General features: G+C 40.3%; 1 protein-coding gene across 6 annotated transcripts in view; it reads right to left on the bottom strand.

Annotated features, from left to right (window-relative positions):
• Positions 1 to 3,963: 3,963 nt before the first annotated feature.
• SLC22A15 (solute carrier family 22 member 15) overlaps positions 3,964 to 20,874 on the bottom strand; it is an 81,313-nt gene continuing 64,402 nt past the window's right edge. For 2 of the 6 annotated variants that reach the window (XM_038561863.1, XM_038561866.1), the window contains 4 exons: positions 11,999 to 12,119; positions 10,423 to 10,495; positions 6,705 to 6,893; positions 3,964 to 6,373 (listed from right to left, as the gene is read on the bottom strand). In XM_038561863.1, coding sequence (XP_038417791.1) covers positions 6,284 to 6,373; positions 6,705 to 6,893; positions 10,423 to 10,495; positions 11,999 to 12,119 — 473 coding nt within the window. In that variant the 3' untranslated portion in view covers positions 3,964 to 6,283. Of the gene's footprint in view, positions 6,374 to 6,704; positions 6,894 to 8,222; positions 8,309 to 10,418; positions 10,496 to 11,998; positions 12,120 to 20,874 lie in introns of those variants that run through there. The other 4 variants (XM_038561865.1, XM_038561864.1, XR_005372622.1 and 1 more) reach the window with 4 other exon arrangements.

The raw sequence follows: 20,874 nt of genomic DNA, 5'->3' as shown, positions 1-20,874 counted from the left end.
AATGACAAGGTTCTGAACTACACCCAGGCAATTTAATTATAAAATTCTTATGGCTTTGCTTGTAATCTGCTGAAATGACTTACATTTTCATTTTAATTTCCAATTGTTTGTTGTTAGGACATAGAAATACCTGATTTTTACATATGGACCACATCCTGTCACCTTGCTAAACTATCTACACCTCCTTGTACAACTTTTAGATTTTTGAGAGAGAGACAGAGAGCACGCGAGCGAGCTACGGAATGGGGGCTGGGGCAGAGAAGGAGAGAATTTTTAGCAGACTCCCTGCTGAGTGCTGAGACTGATAAGACACTCCATCTCACAACCCTGAGATCATGACCTGAGCCAAAAGCAAGAGTTGGACGCTTAACCAACTGAGCCACCCAGGAGCCCCAGCTTGCACAACTTTTCAGTTGTAGTAGCTTTTTTGTAAGTTTTTTAGATCTTTCTATGAGGTGGATGTTCCCTCTCCTCTATTTTCTGAAAGACTATGTAGAATAGTAACATTACTCCTTTAAATAGTTGGTAGAATTCACAAGTAAAGCCACCTGGGCCTCAAACTTTCTTTGTGGAAAGGTTTGTAACCATGACTTCAATTTCTTTCAAAGACAAAGGGTATTCAGGTTACATATTTTTTCGTGGGTGAGCTTCAGCAGTTTGTGTCTTTCAAAATATTTCTCCATTTCATCTAAATTATTTAATTTATGGAATAAAATTGTTTATAATGTTTTACCACCTATAGGATCTTAGTGATGTCTATTGTTTTATTCTTGATGTTGGTAATTTGCTGTACTTACTCTTGATACATTCTGAATATTAATTCTTATCTCTTAATAGTGTTGCAAATATTTTTCCCAAATTATTGCTTTTCTTTGAACTTTGTGGTATATTTAGTCATATAGAAGGAAAATTTAAGTTTAGATATAATCAAACTATCAATTTTTTTAATGATTTGTGATTTTCACTTTTTGTCTTGGAAATCCATCTATCTCACAAGGTCATAAGAATATTTTTCTATATAACTTTTTTTAAAAGGGATTTTATTTATTTATATATTTATTTGAAAGAGAGAGAAAGAGAGGGAGGGAGGAGAGAGAGAGAGCACATGTGCACACAAGAGTGATGGGAGGTGCCAGGGGGCGGGAGAGGAAGGGGGAAAGAATCTCAGACAGACTCTGTGCTAAGAACACAGCCCAAAGTGGAATTCGATTTCCTGACCTGGAGATCACAACCCCAGCTAAAACCAAGAGTCAGATGCTCAACTGAACTGAGCCACCCAGGCACCCCTCTCCTATATCCCTTTCTAATAGTTTTAAAGTTTTGCTTTTTTCTGTTTAGGTCTTTAATTCACCCGGAATTTATTTTTGTTATGGTGAAAAAGAAAGGACCTAACTTTATCTTCTTTGATATGGAAACGCAGTAGTTCTCACATTCATAATTGAATAGGTTGCTCTTTTCCCACTGATTTGTGATACCATCTTTTTAAAATGCCAAATTGTTTATATGCTTGGTCTTGTTCTGGGATCTCTCTTATGTTCAGTTGTTCTACTTGTCTATTGCTGCACCAATACTATAGATTATTTATAAGTTTCATTATCTGGAGAGTCACGTCCCTCTGCTTGCTCTTATTTTTTACGATTGTCCTAAATATTTTTGTATCTTTACCTTTCCATATAAACACTGGAATTATTTTGCCAGGTTCTATGTTAAAAATCTTGTTCTTGGGACGCCTGGATGGCTCAGTGGTTGAACATCTGCCTTTGGCTCAGGATGGAAGCCTAGTTGCAAGGGGCTTTGGGAAATGTACATTTTAGCTTTAAAGCCTCTGCAGTACACAGTAGTAAACAGTGGATTTCACACTATAGGTGGCAACCTATTAGTGGGTTATGAAATCACAAATGGTATTTAAGAAAATGAAATAGGGGACACCTGGGTGGCTCAGTGGTTGAGCATCTGCCTTCAGCTCAGGGCATGATCCCAGGGTCCTAGGATTGAGTCCTACATCAGGTTCTCCGCGGACAGCCTGCTTCTCTCTGCCTATGTCTCTGCCTTTCTCTCTGTGTCTTTCATGAATAAATAAAAAATCTTAAAAAAAAAACCAAAACAGAATATAGGTTATCAGTGTGCCTAGCAAGAATATTGTTTCATTAAAGTTTTATGTATACTTTTCTATAAGTTGTACCAAAACATCTATTTCTTTCATTTGTATCATTCCTTCAAATAAAGTAATTTGGTACCCCCCCCCAAAAAATATATATATATAAAACTATATACTACATATATGGAACTTCTATGAAACAATATTTATTCTTTTTTTTAAGTATCTTTTCCATCCAATGTGGAACTCGAACTTCCAACCCTGAGATCAAGAGTTGTATGCTCTACCGACTAAGCCAGGCATCCCAAAACAACACATATTCTTTTATATATATATTATAAAATATATACATAAAATACATGCAATATAAATAAAATAAAATACATAAAAATATATACATAAACATATATACACAGATATATAAAATATTTTAAACATTATATATATAAGGGTGAGAGAAAGAGAATATATATACATATATATATATATATATATATATATATATATATATATATAAACATTTCTTATTATGGGTCATGATCAAGAAAGTTTGAAGGCCAAGGTCCTAAGGAAGGTGCAGAGACACTGTGCTAATTCACCACATGGACTACAATATCCCTTATTTTACTAAGGAAGTTTCATCTGCTAATAGCTTTTATTTTGAATAGGTGAATTCTGCCAAATAATATTCACATATATATTGAGGTAATCACAAGTTCATTTTCCTTTAATATACTACGTTGATGAATTTTCTGACAACCCATTATCTTTGCATTTTTCTCCCTCTAAAAATATTTTTATACTTGCCTATTGTGCCCTACCTGTCATGACTCCCTTACTTTGCTACAGTTCTTGTACCACATACCATCCATAATTTCTAGCAGATTCTATACTTGTCCAGTTTGCCAAAGATGCCACTACACATCCTGACACGTTCTCTAAGAACAAAAAAGGGCTATGATTTGTGATTCTTTCCTAAATTATAGGAAGCCAAAATATCTGCACTTTATTTAGTTAAAAAATCCTTTATAGATATCTTTCAAATTCCAGAACCAATGATTTAATAAGAATTTGTAGTGGAAAATAAGTCCTATTGGAAAACCGTACTTTAATTCTGATTTGCCAGTGACAATTATTTCCATGTTCTTGTTAAGAATATAAATCTACTAACAGTTTCTTCATCAAATTGACCTCCACTACCTACCTACCTACCTAGGTAGGTAAAAATACCTACCTAGATTAAAATCACTTAAGCAATGTCCCTAAAACTTTCATTTCCTTATTTGTTGTATTTTCTTTGCTCATTTAAAAAAAAAACTTATTTATTTATTTATTTATTTATTTATTTATTTATTTATTTATTTATTTATTTATGAGAGAGTGAGCCAGTGAGAGAGACAACAGGAGCAGTAGGCAGAGGAAGAGAGAGAAGCAGACATCCCCCTGAGCAGGGAGCCCAATGTAGGGCTTGATGACAGGACTCCAGGATCATGATCTGATGATCCAAAGGCAGATGCTTAACCGACTGAGCAACCCAGGGGCCCCTCTTTGTTCATTTTTAAATACTAAAGAATATCTATATTGCTTGAAAGCAGCCAAATGACAAATACTGCATTTTCAATGGGCAATGGTTTTAACTCACCAAATCAGGAAACTTCAACACTGTTTCTTTTAACATATCAGTGTGGTACCAAGGTTCTGGACAAGCTGTTTTAAGACCTTTGACTCTAGAAACTGGGGGTTTCTTATGTGTCTTACATTTTTCTTGCTGCTTTTGAAGAGAAAAACATTTAATTTTGAATAGAGTAAAAAAGTAAAAAGGATGCTTTTTACAAATCATCTGCACAAATTATGTTACCTATAAATTCAAAGCTTTCTAAGAATTTAATCAGTGCAAATATACACATGTACACACTCTCTACAATCCTATTCTTCAATACTTAATATCAAAAGGAAAACAATCTGTCTTTATAAAAGGCGGTAGGATGAAAAAACAGTAATTATGAAACTTTGCCAAAAGACCATCTAGAAAGAAACAAGTACCTTATTAGTGACACAACAGACACGGGCAGCTGATGGCCTGCCTGGCCTTTGTAAGCAACATGTGTATCCCCCCTTCCTTTTTTCCACCCCATAGCTGGGAAAGCAGGATACCCAGGGAGGGAACTAATGGAATCCTCATTTATTTAGCCAGAGACAGAGAGAACCCCAGTGACAACAGAGAAATGGATTCCCAACTGGTCTTCAGTTAGAATGAAGCTATCACGCTGGCTGCCTCTGGGTGACAAATTTATTAACTTCTGGTTTCCAAATTTTCTGCAATGGGATGTATTGCTCTTAGAACGCAAAGAGCGCTCTGACTAAAGAGCACATATATGCTAGTTCATTGCTTTATTTTTAACTCCTGATCATTAAGAAGAGCTTCTAAGAGTCCTTGTAAGTTCCTCATCTCTTCCTCCCCTGGTGGTGGGCACGGTCTCTCTAATTGCCAGAGAAAGGCAGGATTCCACAGTTTGGGGGTTTGGGTCAGATTTGCCTGGGATTTATACAAAAGATACTCCAAGGAGTTCCCTAGTTTTCTCCATGTCTAGAAACAGTAATATTTATTAGGTCTTTCCTGTGTCTAGTCCATATTCTTCTGGGCACAGTAGATAGAAACAAACAGCAATAAAGATGGCCCCTATTTATGAAGAGCTCCAAACATAGCCAAGGGCATAAAGGACATAAAAATACTTTAACAGGTACAAAGGTACAGCCTGACAGAGTGCAAACCAAGAGGCTGATGTGGAAGGGGATGGGGTAGGTAGGGTCAGAGTCAACGGGGGGCAAGGCCAACAAGACATCCAGAAGCAGTCCCAATGACGTCTTCCCTTCATCTCCGATGCAACTTCCTTTTCTGCGAGAGTTAGTAGAATGGGAAATCCTGAAGACACAGAAATGTTCCCACTTGGGAAAGTGGCCCAAAGCCATGCTGTGCAAGCTTGCTGACTCCAGGCTAATACTCCAACTTTGAGAGAGTGTTCAAGTTTTGAGGGAAACAGATACTTCCAGCACATGGTTTTGGAAGTTGAAGTGTGGCAGACTTATTTGAAAGTTGGTGGTACTTCATGAAAAACCAATATTTCCTCCAAAATTACTTGCTTTCCACTCGGACTCCAGAGGCAGGGACTGATCTGGGATTGGAAGTGTTTAAGGTCTTAAATGTTGCCCAAGCCCCTCACTGCACAATGCCCAAACAGACCAAACAAAAACTCGTGACAGATGGTTTCCTTTTATTCCTTCTAAAAGCTGTACCTCTTCAAGGGTCTGACGTGTCACTTTGTAACTGCCCTCCACCTTTACAGAAGAACTTCATTCCTTACTGAGCACAGTTCTGAAGCTACTTGCTGGTACTAGAATCTGAGGTGGGACCTCCTGGAGGTGCACCTCAGAACTGAGGACGTGATACAAGTGGAATGTCAAAGGGAGTTAAGAGGGCTCTGCGGCCACACTTCTGGCTCTGAGAAAATCGTATCGGTACAGTTGGTTTTTCCCAGGGGATCGTCTCTGGAGCTAATGGCAGGAGGTGAAGCCAACCCTCAGCCTGCAAACCAAGGGGCAGCCCACCTTTCATCAGTTAGGGGAAAGCCAGAGGCCTTGGGGTACATTTAATCAATCACCTCTCAGTGCTTCTCCTCTGGCACAAAACTGAAAGGTGAACAGCAGTCTGGCTCAGGAGATTCCTGGTGAGGCGTCAAATATGGTATTAGGATGAAATCTTAAGGATGGTTTATCTTATCCCACTTCGCAGTGCGAAGAAATTTTACATGTCTGCCTTTAGGTCATGATCAAGGATAAGCAACATGATCAAACTTCCAGAAACAAATTAGCTTTCTTTTTTTTTTTTTTTTTCAAATTAGCTTTCCACTCCGGCATGTGTTTTTGAGCTCTCTGGCCAGAAGTCATGGTTCAGAAATAAACCAGAATTTTGGACTAAAGAGTGACTGTACCCTCAGAATGGTCATATTCTCTCTCATGAAATCCCTTCCCCAGCTTCCTCTGTGCCTGGAAAAAATGAGCCCATGCTGAGTACCTTCCACGTATGTTCAAGCCTGCACTTCCACCACTCTCTTAGGTTTCCTGGAAAACCTTGCCTTGGCCAGAGACAAGGAGACCATCTGTTTGGGAGGGGGAATCCGAGGCTCTTCATTTAATCATCTGGGTTTCTTCATCGGCATCAAAAAACTCCTCTTCTTCCTCACTCTCACTGCCTAAAGTGTTGTCCTTGTCAACAGACTGAGACAGGAAAGGAGAAAAGGATGGTCACATGATGCCATGACATTTCTAAAATGAAAATTATTATCTGACACTCAACTGACAAACGCACTTTCATGACATCTACTCTCCAAAGAATTTACCCTGCCATGTTCCAAGAAAGCCAGAGAGCAAATGACTCACTGGCTGTCTTTGTTCCTCTAAACCAACCAGCTGCTATTTATCCCGTATCTTTGTTTTTCAACAGTTTTGCTCAGTTCTGTTAAATCTAACCAGAACATTCTCCCCCACACCCAGAAAACTATCATCATCCAAGTGGTACAACTGAATGATCAAAAGAACTATGCCATACCTGTGGGGGATCCAAGGTCTGTAAAGATAACGCTTCCTCCCCCAGCCTCCGATACGAATACACCTGAAGGTCAGAAAAAGTCTCAAGCAATGGGCTGTTAAGGGTTTCTGGCAATAATAAACTTAGGAGGCCCGAAGTCAGGCCAGTGGCTCCAAAGACAACGAAGGGTAGAGACCCCTGCACATACCTCTGTGGGGGCAAGGAACAGAACAGAAACACACAAAAAATTAGTATCCGTTTCCTGCCACATGACAATCAGCAGTCTTATGACCGAGGGATGGCTGTGTTTACTACCCAATTCATGCCTTCCCACCAGAATCCACTACAAGCCACTTCTCTCCCCATGGCGAATTACCCTGGAAAGCCATGGAGTGGCTGCTCAGGCACGCAGAAGTGGGAGTGGGTACACAGAAAGCAGCCAAGGTATGCGGGTCAGAAGCAGTAGGGGAGGGAGGTATTGCTTTCACTGCTAGAGATTCACTTCTAAGACAAGGGATCTCCACATACTCTTGGCTTGGGCAACACCCCAAATACTCACGATAAATGTTAAAGTTCTCAACACTGGAATCAGTGAAAGGATCCCATATACGGTGGCTGACTCACTTAGCACCGAGTAAGGGACAGGTGGGGTGCAGTAGGGAGGGATAGGTAGGGGACTGCAGGATCAGGCTCACAGAAATCTCAAAAATGAGGAAGTATAAGGAAACAAGAGATAAGTTGCCCTAGGTATCTGAGGGGGGGGTGCTTTTTTATGACAGTCATCTGTGACCAACAAAGAATAACCAAACCCTAAAAAACTGTAAGGCATTAAAGATGTTATCACTAGTCCTTACACAAAGGTGCTGTGGGTGGAGACACTAAAAAGATTTACGTTCCCTGGTTAGCTTTCAATAAAAGACCAACCCTAAAAGCCCTCAGTGGCAACCTCATGAGGACCCCTCTCATTCCTGAGAGCTTTTTTTTCTGTACCCTTGCTTAATAAAAACTCTTTATCACTTTACTTGCTCTCCTTTGTCCGTGAGATTCATTCTGTGACTCCATGAGACAAAATCTTGGCTCTCCCGCTTCAGCATCATACCTCAAGGGCAGGGGTTAAAGGTAGGACTCTCCACCCCCGAAAAAAAAAAAAAAGAAAAGCCTCAAGAGCCCTAGAATATCCATGTGGTCTGGAAACAACCTGAACTGAACATGGTGATACAACATCGTTTCTGAGACCCAGAAGACATTCTCAGGAAAATTTGTTTCTTTAAACACAAACAGGTTCAAAGATAACATAGAAAACTTGCTCTAGAGCAACTGGGGTGTTGCTCTAGGGTCCTTCTGAGCTAATATTCTTGAATTCCTATACAGGAGTTGCTTAGCTTTATGATCTTCTCACTTGGGCTTCCACATTGTGTGGATCGGAACCGCTACTAGTTAGGATATCCTCTCAGATAATGGGTTGCTGATTTTTCAGAAGTAAAGAGATGATGGAGAAGGCGGGTGGAGGGCGGGGGAGGTGGACAGGGGGAGTCTCACCTCTGGAACCCACACACACACAGAGGTCCAACACCGTGGGTGTGTCATTGGAGGAAGGGGGACACAGCACTCTCACCGCTTTTCAACTGAGCAGGAAGAGAGACACAGTACTAGGTATTTGAATGTTCTGGGAGAACCATCCAGAGTCACAGATCTTTAGATTTAAACACCTAATGTCTGACACACTTGGCAGAATGGAACTAATTTATATTAGAGAATGGTCTTATAGTGTAAAATTAGGCATGAAACATGGAAAGAGATACTTATATAAAGGAAGTACACTGCAACTCAAAGACAGAAAGAAAGAAAAGGCTACAGCGACATTCCAGAGATATCCTTCTGTACTGGTGAGACAGGAAAACCAAAGGGACACCATGAGAGAAAAAGCTGTTTTTGCCCTTTGCTGTTTTTCCGGCTTCTCTTCTTGCTAGGACCTGCACCCTCACTCCACTTCACACAGGTCTTCATATATATATATATATATTTTTTTTTTATTTTTATTTTTTATTGGTGCTCAATTTGCCAACATATAGAATAATACCCAGTGCTCATCCCATCAAGTGCCCCCCTCAGTGCCCATCACCCAGTCACCCCCACCCCCCACCCACCTCCCCATCCACCACCCCTAGTTCGTTTCCCAGAGTTAGGAGTCTCTCATGTTCTGTCTCCCTTTCTGCTATTTCCCACTCATTTTTTCTCCTTTCCCCTTTATTCCCTTTCACTATTTTTTATATTCCCCAAATGAATGAGACCATATAATGTTTGTCCTTCTCCGATTGACACAGGTCTTATAATGCAAATAGCATAGGTCCTACTTGTAAGGGGCCAACACTTAATGATTTCTCTAGAACAGATAACGTCTAAGGAAGGACCAGGTGAGAATGACCAGTTGAAGCTATCAGATGCGCATTCCAGACTACTGGGAGCTAGACATCTAGACATCTCCACACCAAGACCCCCTGGCTCCAAGGAATAACACTGGGGCCCTTGTCTTCGGTTCTAACCAGTCCCTGGATGCCTCAGAGGACACGTACACCAGACCACCTCCAGCCCCCTGAACAAAGATGAGACTCCCTCCTTTCCTTTCTGAGCCTCCCAGTCACTCCATCTGTATCTGCTCTCTCTAGATCTTCGATAAACTCTGCTTTCACTTCCTGCTGGCTCACATTTGATTTTCATGTTGCAGGAAGCCAAGGACCCTCTTGGCTGGTCCTGTGGGAACCTCCCCTCCCCGGGTCCTTGGACCCAACCTGCCAGCATTGCTAGGAAGTGGGGAGAACAGTTGTCTACACAGCAAATCTAGTCACCCTTTGATGAACTCTGGCTGCAAGGGCCACAGATCGGACCAAGCAGAGACAGGCGCAGGGGCTCCATGGATTCCATCTCTGAATCCGAACCTTTCAAGACTGGAAGGACTTTAAGGGCTGCCATTAAGTCTATCCCCTTTCTTTTGACTATGAAATTTAGAAAATGCTAAAAACTCTTAATAGACACACTGTCAGGCATGTTTCTTTTCCAATTTTCTTTTCTGAGTGGTGTGCCTTTGGGCAAGTTACTTGACCTGTTTCTGAAAGAATTTCTCATGTTTAATAAAGGGTAATACCAATGCCCACCTCACATGGTTATTGTGAAGCTTACACGAGATGATGTGTGCTGAAGAGCTCAACACAGGGCCCAGCACACAGTAGAAGCTTAATAAACATTCACTAATTGATTAACTTATGAATGGTGACTTCCTAGGAGGGGGCAAGCTGGCTGTTGCTAACTCTCCACAATGAATGTAGATAAGCAACCACTCAGAGCCTTCAGGGTAAAAGCATCCTGGGTAACACCTCATCTGCCCTGAGGGATACGTAATCTAAAAGATATAAGGTTTACACTTGGTCAGGTTGATCTTAAGTAGCAGCTGTTCATTACTACTTTCTTTCCTTTTTTTTTTTTTTTTAAAGAATGTATAATATTTATTTATTTGAAAGAGAGCAGAAGCAGTGGGAGAGGCAGAGGGAGAAGCCAACTCCTCGCTGAGCAGGGAGCCTGATGTGGGGCCCGATCCTAGGACCCTAGGATATGACCTGAGCCAAAGGCAGATGCTTGACCAATTGAGCCACCCAGGTACCCCTATTACCACTTTCTACTCAAAAGCACAAGCATTTCCAAAGCAGAGAATCTAGAAAAACAAAACCAGGAGGTACAAACCAACCAGTGAGGGGATGAAGGGAGCAATAATCCCACCGATTCGGGAGAACATAGAACAAGTTCCAAGTCCAACATTCCTGAAAGGCATAAAAAAGGGGGAAACATTAGTAAAGTTTTAGGAAGGGAATGTAAAGACCCTGTGGGACAAGGGCCTATAGTAATAATAAATCCCAAAGTGGAGGGAACACAGGCTCCTTTAAAGCAGTGCTGCCAACTGGAACATTCTGAAATGCTGGAAATGTTCTGTAACTGCATTATCCAATATGGAAGCCACTAGATGCCTGCACCTATGAACACTTGAAGTGTGGCTAGTGAGAATGAGGAAGTGGATTTTTAATTTACTTCATTTTAATTAATTTAAATTTAAATAGCCACATGAGGTTAATAATACTAGACACTGTAGTTATTACAGAGGACAGTACAGAAATGACCATGTGAGTATTTCTTTGTCAGATGTTCTTGGGGGTTTTGGTGTGTGAGATATCCTATGAACTAATATATTCATGGAGAGCCAGGGGTTTATTATCTGAGATGTCTGCCCATTTATTTAGTTTCAACTAATTGACGATTAAAGGGTCAGGCAAAAAAAAAAATAAAATAAAATAAAGGGTCAGGCATATGACTAGGAACTGAGCACATATTCTCAGGAAACCAGGAACATTACCTTCCTGGGGAGTATGGACATGGAAGAGGTGAGAAGAAGTGGGAATGAGAGTGGTTGCAGTTGGGGTGGCCACCCATCACCCTTTCACCCCAGCCCAATTGTTGGTAACACCCCAGTTTGGACAAAATGGTCACCCCCAGTACCACAGCCAGCAGCCAGAGAAAACAGGTCAGAGGAATAATTAGGAAATAACCAGCCAATAACAGACAGCCTAGGAAAAATTGGAGGGAAAGAGATTTTAAATTAATAGGTAGAAAGAATCATTAAGTTTGCATGGATGAGGGAAAACATCTGGAATGATCTTGAAAAAGACAAGGGAGATGTTGAGCTAGGGAATACCTTCTGGGCCAACAGAGCCAGTTCTAAGAAGACTGAGCTATATCCCTGCCCTTCACATTTTGTTTTCAGACTTATGAGGGGAAATTCATATGTTCTTTTTGACACAAGCAGGTCCTACACATTAGAAACCACATTTAACAACTAATAGGTACACCTCATCTTCACTTCTTACTGGGCGGAATTACCTTTTTAAAAATGTGTCTTATTTTGAGCTAAAATGTAGGTTCTGTGAGAACAGGGACTCATCCCCTTGCCTGTCATGTACCTGACACAGGATGAGTGACTGAACAAATCCAGTCCACTGAAATCAAAATGGCATCCGGGCACTATCTGGGTGATGGATGCATTCAGTGGACAGTACTTCTCTTACGATTTACAGGAGGGAACTCAGGCCAAACTACAGCTATGTTTTCTCTGCTATGTAGCCCGAGTATCATCTACACATTTAGTTTCTGGGCTCACACCTGCTTGTTGAATTGTTGCTGGCGCACGCTAACGATGGGCCTGGTGGAATGAGAACTGGGCCTCTGTTGCTGCAAGCACCCACAGCAAGACATGCAGGATGTGGGAGGCGCACCTGATGACGGTAGGGTACAGCTCGGAGGTGTAGATGTATACCACGTTAAAGGCAGCGCTGATCGTCAGCTTCCCGAGCAGAGACAAGGAATGGCTGTTCACCACCGCAAACACACCTGTGTCTGAGGAGCACAAAGGTGACACCCGTGAGGTCCTTTAGAGAGAGAAAAATTTCTTTAAATGGCATAGTTAATTCTGAAGGAGCCAGAGGCATGAATATTGATCTCAAATGGGAGGAGGGGGTATAACGGAATACACATTCAGAAGGCTTGGTAGGCCCTCACAACACACACACGTAAATACTTTCCAAGTGTCCTGGCTGTCCCCATGACATCTTCCAAAGGGTGGTCATTATGGGTGATGAAAATTGCTTACTCCTCAATGACAGGGCTCTTGGAAGACTTCTGCCCTGCAGTAAAGCAAGCTTCATGGGGATCGTTAAGTCGCATCCACCATGGGGCTCCTTGCCTCTCTTTCTCAACCTTGTTCAACAACCAGTGAGGTGAAATGGTGGTTAGCATGACAAGCCTTGGCACGGGTACAGAGTAAGTCTGATGGATACAAGAGGCAGAGGTGAGGTCCAGGAAAACAACTCTCTTCAGTTTGCATTTCTTGGTGTTCCATTGGAAGACATGGAATAACCCTGTTAAATTACTACCAGAGGATATAAATTGTTCATGTTCTTTAAAGAACAAGATTCTAAACGTGCAACTACTTTTAATCATTCTTCCTGCTCAACTTCTTACTTGAATCTATTGATCACTAATGCTATTTGTTTCCTAATGTGACATCTTTCCATAAAATGCAAAAACACATACTAGGGCTGTTCATTTTCCTATCAAAATACTACTGATTATCCTGTGGTTCTTTCCTTTCTTAACGTTATCCTCCCTGGGGTCTTACAGTGTAATTATTCCCTTTCAAATATATTTAACCTCTCCCTTCAATAACACACTAGCCTTTGCTTTCAAAATAACAATTTTTCCTTCTGAGGAAAAAAAAAATCTCATTGACTCTGTTGTACTTTCCCCTTCACCGGCAGACATCATCAATGAGTGACCAATCCTTCATCTCCCCAATTTCTCTGCCCTGTAGCTCACTACAATCTGGCTTCTGAGAGCATGCTCTCCTCAAAGTCCTCCTCCTGAAGGTCAACAGCGAGGTCCTAATCACCAAAGTAATTTCCTCTCATCCTCCTTGACATTTCTGCCAAATAGAATACACTTGTCCCCTTCCTTGGGGCTGCCTGCATGGCTCACAGAAACCACTCTTCCCTTAAATAACTCACAAGCAATATTCCTTCCTTCCTTTGACCTCCACTATCTCTAGTCCCTGATCTATTCAACTGCCATGCTTCAGAAACACTCATGTAGCTGCTTCCTCTTCCATCTCATCTGCCCCAAATATATTTCAAGATACTTCAGGGGAAGGCTGGTATCTCGTTTGTATCTGTGCCCCTTGCACCATCTCCCATAGTATAATACTCCGTGGTGCTTGCTATTTGTTGAACAAATACGTAGAAGGACTGCAATGGGGATTAATTTAGTGAAAAAGAATCTGTGTTCATGCTCTCTCAACTTCTAAGGAAGGAGGCATTTAAATACCCCATCCTAAAATATGGTTCACCTTCCCGGCTGGACTATGAAATAAATCTTCATCTACATTAAAGATGGTGTCCTCGACACAGTGGCCCAGGCACTGCCCAACCCGACCATCTGGGGCTTTCTCCTCTTCTGCCAGGCCATTTGGAAGAAGATGCTAGCTTTTTAAAGTACTGAATATATTATTTTAAGCCATAAATGCTTCTGGAAAAAGAACTCTGTCTTCAACGTTTACTCCAAGATATATGTCTGCGCCTGAGATCTAACAATCACTTCCATTATAACAATTGTAAGGGCAATTCATCAATTATTTTCCAGAAAACTTAAGTGTGTCAAGAAAAGGTATTCGGTAGCTTTGAAGCAAACATGAATATGCTCATTTGCTCTACTGCAAATGATCTCTGGGACTGTTTTCAACCCATACATGATGGCATCTTTCAGAGCTGTATAGCAACACTCTGTAACATCTTTAACAACAGGTTAGGGGATTGCTATCCCGAAAATTGAATTTAAATGGCACACCACAGAAGGGTTTTATCCAAACACCCACAAGATCCAAAGCTGGAAGAAGTCTTTCACGTAAAACTCAGGACGCTTCCAGCTGTAACCCATTTGGGGAGCCAGGGTCCAGCCACGTATGCACAGAGCACTCACGTCAGCCTAACATCTCATCAGATGCCTGAAAAAACTTCTCTCCTGTGGTCCTGACAATGGAGTCTGCAGTCACCACTTGAACCTGGGGGAGATTACCTTATCCCAAGGTAGCCCGTATCAATGTCAGATAGCTCTGTTTATTAGAAAATTATTTTTTATCCTTTCTGGGGCTCCTGCCTGGGGAGCTGTTGGGCTGTTGGTCATCCTGAGTCAATGTTCAGGAGTGCTTTGCAGCCACTGGGCTGGTTCCTTTGATTCCTGACTTTGGTTCTTTATCTGAAAATAAAATCAGATGTTACTGGCTATTACCAGCAAATGTCCAAAGTGACTGTTTGGGTAAAAAAAAAGGTAATTTAAAAAGGAAAACTAAACTCAATTATTGGTGAGGGGAAAAAAGGTAATTCTCAAAACACCCGTATCCTTTATAGCACTGAATGTGAGAGGTTTTAAGTTTATTCCAATGATGCAGCTCTAAGGACATCATTTTTAGAACCAGCTATCTGAAAGTTTTCTCAGAGCCCATCTGAGGTTGCCAGAAAAAAAAAGTCTCAGTATGTTATAGTCATATTTCACTGACCTCAAATAGTAAAAATTCAACTTATTTATCTACTTCAGGGGTGCCTGGGTGGCTCTGTTGGTTAAGCACCTGCCTGTGGCTCAGGTCATGATGCCAGGGTCCTGGGATGGAGCACAATGGCCTCCCTGCTCAGCGGGGGAGCCTGCTTCTCTCTCTCCTTCTGCTTCTCCTTGCCTCTTCCCCTCCCTACTTATGCTCTCTCTTGCAAACAAATTTTTTAAAAAATTATCTGCTTCATTCACTGAGTGATTATGGAAAATTTCTGGTTGCTCATGCATATGTTAAATATCTTTAAGATAGCAGTATGCTCTTTGCTATGATACACAGGTGGGCAAAAAACTCCCCAAAATTATTTGCTTTCCATACATTTAAAAAAAATTTTTTTTAAATTTTTATTTATTTATGATAGTCACACAGAGAGAGAGAGAGAGAGGCAGAGACATAGGCAGAGGGAGAAGCAGGCTCCATGCACCGGGAGCCCAATGTGGGATTCGATCCCGGGTCTCCAGGATCGCGCCCTGGGCCAAAGGCAGGTGCTAAACCGCTGCGCCACCCAGGGATCCCCCATACACTTTTTTTTTTTTAAAAGAAAAATAACATATATGCACAAATTTCTGTCACTATAGTTTCACCATTTCTAAAATTTCACATGAATAAAATAATTCAATTTGTAGACTTCTGTGTCTGGCTTCTTTTAGTTAGCATTTAATGTTTTTGATATTTATCCATGTTGTTGTGTGTATCGGTAGGTCAGAGTTCAATTCTTTTGTTGTTGTTCTTAAGCAGTATTTCACTGTATGAATATGCCACAATTAGTTTATCCATTCTTCAGCCAATGGGTATTCGGGTTCCTTCCACTTGGGGGCTATTATTAATAAAGCCACTATGAACATTTGCATCAAAGTCTTTGTGTAAATCTGCGTCCCTGATTCACTAGGTAATGGTGAGTTTATATAACTCGATAATCCTATGAATGGGTTTCTGATTTCTCTCCTTCCGGGGGATAGGTGGAGAATGCTCATTAGGATTTGTAGTTAGAGGTTAACCATGTGAGCCCCTCATAGAGTCCATCCCCTGAGGTGGCACAGGAGGGCTGCACATACCAGTTCCTGTCCTGAATCCGGGTCAGGCCCAGTTTCTCCTGGATCTCATGGGGTTTCGTGGCATCAGGCAGGTCCTGTTTGTTGGCGAAGATGAGGATTATGGTGTCCCTCATCTCCCCCTCGTGGGGCTGTCACAGCTCAGGCCTCCTCTCTCCTCTGCTTTCCAAAGCTGGTTCCTGCTTGCTCCACCACGTCCCCAGCTGCTCCCCTCTGTCCCAGAGTGGCCTTTCCAAAGCACTGCTTTAATCCCATTACCTTTCTGCTATCAGTTCCAGAATCCAGAGAGGACTTTTCAAGAGCCTTAGCTGCACCCACGGCCCTTCTGAATCTTCAGCCTCACGAACCCCCTCTGTAGCCTGTGTGCCTGCCTCCTCCTCGCTGTAGCAGGTCTTTGCCCCCTTGGTCCCCCCTTCACAAGGCCAAGTTCTACCTGTCAAGGCCCAGCAAGACCCCGTTTCCTTCAGGAAGCCCTCGCTGATGCGTTGGTTGGAGGTCCCTGGGCCCCGCTGCACTGTCTGCCCTTCAGCCCAGGCCCCTCCTAGGACCCCCTGAAGTAGTGTGCCTTTCTCCCTTCGCACAGCCACACTCAGCACACACGCACCGAGCACCTGCTGTGGGCACACTCCCGTACAGCCCGGAGTCAGAACAAACCCTGGTCCTCGAGCTGCCCAGGCACTCCATGCTGCCACGCTCCCCATCCCCTCGCCCCTCCGTGTGTGCAGGCTAAGCATGTTCCACGCTGGGCCAAGCAGAGCTGGAGATACAGGCATGAGTGTCAAGGTCCTTGTCAGAGGGTGCTGACAAGGGGTCGGGGGTACACCTCTGTTTCAAACAAGTGTGTGCTGAAAGTTACAGATGCTCCAACAGAAAAAAAAAAAAAAAAGTGAGTGCAAGTGCAAATGTATATTTCCCTTTTAAATAAGCTACTAATGTTTTTCAAAGTGTCCATTTTACATTTCTATCAGCCTGGTTCTTCCTCATCATTGCCAATGACGGTAATTTTAATTTTAGCCATTCTAACAGGTGCATACTGGTATATATCTCATTGTGATTTTGATTTCCATTTCCCTAATGTCACATGATTGGACATCTTTTCCCATGCTTATTGACCATTTTCTTGTCCCTTTGGAGCAGCGTCCGTTCAAATCTTCTGCCCAATTTTTTTTCTTATTATTAAGCTGCAAGAGTCCAATTCTATATTCTGGGTATAAGTCCTCATCAGGTATATGCTTTGTAATTACTTTTCTCAGTCTGTGCCTTGTTCTTCATTTCTTTGTCTTTCAAAAAACAAAAGTTTTTCATTTTGAAGTCTAACTAATAAATTTTTTTTTTCGTTTTCTGTCTCATTTAAGAAATATTTGCCTAAATTGCAGTAAGGTTTTTCTTCTACATTCTCTTATAGAGCTTGTATAGTTTTAGCCTTTACGTTTGAGTCTCCCATCCATTTTGAGTTAATTACTGTATATGATGTGACAAGCAAATTGATGTAAAATTGTTTGCACATGGACATCCAATTATCCCAGCACCAATTGGTGAAAAGATTATCGTTTCCTCATTTAACTGACTTGTCATCTTTGCTAAAAATCAATTGACTGTGTGCAATTTTATGTATGTTACAATTGGATAAAACATTTTTAATAAGTGATCAAAATCTCAGGCCAAAAAATAAAATAAACCAAAAAAATAAAAATAAAATAAAAAATACCAAACCAAACCAAACAAACAAACAAAAAAACAAACTGACCGTATGCATGGGTTTATTTCATACTAAATTCTATTATCTATACAGCCATTCCTATCTGCAATATAATATACTGATTAACTTTGTAATAAGTTTTAAAATCAGGTAGGATAAATCCTCCGACTTTCTTTTTCTTGGTAAAAGTTATTTTGGTTATTCTAGATCCTTTACATGCCCATAAAAAATTTTGTTATTAACTTGTCAATCTTTTTCTCCACAAAAAGTCTGTTGGAAATTGTATTGAGATTGTGCTGAAGATAGACTGATTCGGGGAGAACTGATGCCTTAAACAAGATCTTCTGACCCTGAGCATGGTAATTTCTCTATGTAATAATAATACTTATTATTAATTAATTATTAATCACCACCAATTCATTTATTTAGTATTTTCTTTGACTTTCTCTCATCAATGTTTTGTATTTCATAGTTCTCTACAGGTCTCAAATATATTTTGTAAAATTTACCCCTAAATATATTTCATTTTTATTTATTATAAATGGTATTTTCTTTCAGTTTTGTTTGTTGCTAATACATAGAAATAAAAGTGTTCACATGTATTAATTTTAGTAGATTTTTTTGTATATTCCCTAGGATTTTCTATGGGGACAACCATGTAGTCTTGTGAATAAAAACAGTTTTACTTCTCCATTCCAACCTGGATCCCTTTAATTTCTTTCTATTGCCTTGTCATATTCACTAGTAATTTCAGTACAATGTCCACAGAAGTGGTAAGAATGGACATCCTTGCCTTTGTCCTGATCTTAGGGAGCAAGTATTTACTTTTTCACCATCAAATGTGATGTTAGCTGTAGGCTTTCCCTTGATGCCCTTTATCAATTACTTCAGTTTCTTATGGTTTTTATAATGAATGGATATTGAATTCTGACAAGTGCTTTTTCTACTTGTATTGACAGGATATGATTTTTTTTCTTTTGGCTTTTTAAAATGGTGAATAACACCAATTAGCCTTTGAATGTCAAACTAACCCTGCATTGGTAGCATATACCCTGCTTGGTCATGACATACTACCCTTTTTTGTGCACTGTTGAATTCAATTTGTTAATATTTAGTTCAGGATTTTTGCATCTATACTGATCTACAGTTTTCTTGTAAAGTCTTTCTTTGGTTTTAGCATCACGATAATTGCTGACCTCACAAATTAAGTTGGAAGAGTATTCCTTCCTTTTCTATTTTCTGGGAGAATATATAGAATTGGTGTTATTTCTTCCTTTAAGTGTTTCACAGGATTCACTGGTGAAGCCATCTGGGCTTGGAATTCTCTTGTAAGAATGTTTTTACCTACAAATTCAATTTCTTGAATAGATAGAGGGGTATTTAGGTTAATTGTGTTTTTGAGTATACATTGGTAGCTTGTATCTTTCAAGGAAGTGATCCATTTTTGCCCAATTTGAATTACTGGCATAAAAGTGTTCACAATATTCCCTTATAAATGGTGACAGATACTATAGGTTCCCCTCTTTCATTCCCGATATTGGCAATGTGCATCTTCTCTCTTTTTCCTCTATTCATGTGGCTAGAAGTTTACAGATCTTATGGATTTCAACAACCAACTTTTGGTTTCATTGATTTTTTTTCTCCTAGTGTTTTCCTGTTTTTACTTCATTGATTTTTGCTTATTATTTGCTTCCTCGTCCTTGTTTTGTGCTTAATTTGTCATTTTTTTTAAGTTTGTCTATTTTTTTTAAGAAAGAAGCTTACATCATTAATTTGAAGACAACTTTATTCAGACATTTTCAATTAAATTTTTCTCTAAGCACCGCTTTACTGCATCCCACAAACTTCCATATGCTAAACTTTAATTATTGTTCAATTAAAATTTTCTAATTTCCTTTGTGATTTCCTTTCTTCTTTGACTTGTGGGTTTTTAGAAGAGTGGTTTTTAAAATCCAGATATATGAGGATTTCCCTGATACCTTTCAGTTACTGATGGCTAGCTTAATTCCATTCTCATCAAATAACTATTTTTGGAATATTTCAATTCTCTTCAATTTATTGAAACTTATTTTATGGCCCAAACACTTGGTAAATGTTCCATGTGTCCTTCAGATGGAATGCACATTCTGCTGTGTTAGGGTAGAGGGTTTGACAAATGGCAGTTAGGTCAAGTTCAAGTCTTCATATCTGTAGTTTTGCTGTCTGATTTTTCTATCAATAGTTGAAGGGTACTGAAATATTGAACTGTAATTTCGGATTTGTCTATTTTTTCAATTCTATCCAATTTTGCTTCATGTATTTTGTAGACGCCTGCACAGTCAGGACTGTTTACATATCCTTGATGAACAAACTTTCTTGTTATGTGTTTATAGCTTTCATCAAATGTCAAAAATATCTGACCATCTTTTCTACAAGTAATTTTTTCTTGACTATCTCCTTCTTTGACTCCAATTACAAATATGTTAGGCTTGGTATTGTCCTACAACTCATTGATGCTTTTTTTGTTAACTTTTCATCCAATTATATTTTCCTGCTTCATTTTGCATACTTTCTTTTGTTCTGTCTTTTCACTGATCTTTTCTTCTCTAGGTAATCTCATTCACTGCATTTTTTTTTCATATAATGTATGCTTCATCTCTAGATGTCACACGATGTCTTTTTTATATCCTCTACTTCTCCGTTCAGGATGATCATACTTTCTTCTATCTTCTTAAACATGTGGAACATATTGATAATAGCTGTTTTAAAGTTCTTGTCTCCTCATTTGATCTGGGTCATTTCTGGCTTTGTTTCTATTGATATGTCTCCTGGTTGCTGGTGGTATTTTCCTGCCTGGTAATGTTGGTTGGATGCCATACAATGTGGATGTTATATTGTTAGGTGCTGGATTTTGTTGTATTCCTTTAAATACTGTTGCTCTTTGTTCTGGGATGCAGTTAAGTTATTTGGAATCACTTCATCCTTCTCAGACTTTTAAAGTACTTTGAGGGCAAGCATAGAACAGCCTTTAGTGTAGGGCTATGTTGACTCAGGAGGTCTCTACCTAGCACAGCATATCTGGCTGAAAAGAAACTAGGCATGGCCTTGGGTTCCAAGAACTGCTCTGAATGCTGCTTACTGGTGGTCCTCTGTGACCTCAGTAGCTTCCTCAAACTCATACAGAGATCAGTAAGCAGCCAAAGACTCGGAGGCCCCTTCTGCAGATATCTGGAGTTCTTCCTCTGTGTATCTTATTCCTTTTCAGTA

The sequence above is a fragment of the Canis lupus genome, chromosome 17, assembly GCF_011100685.1.
Source record: "Canis lupus familiaris isolate Mischka breed German Shepherd chromosome 17, alternate assembly UU_Cfam_GSD_1.0, whole genome shotgun sequence".
NCBI lineage: Eukaryota > Metazoa > Chordata > Mammalia > Carnivora > Canidae > Canis > Canis lupus.
Note: the sequence above shows the minus strand (reverse complement) of the source record. Positions and strands in the feature narration are given on the sequence as shown.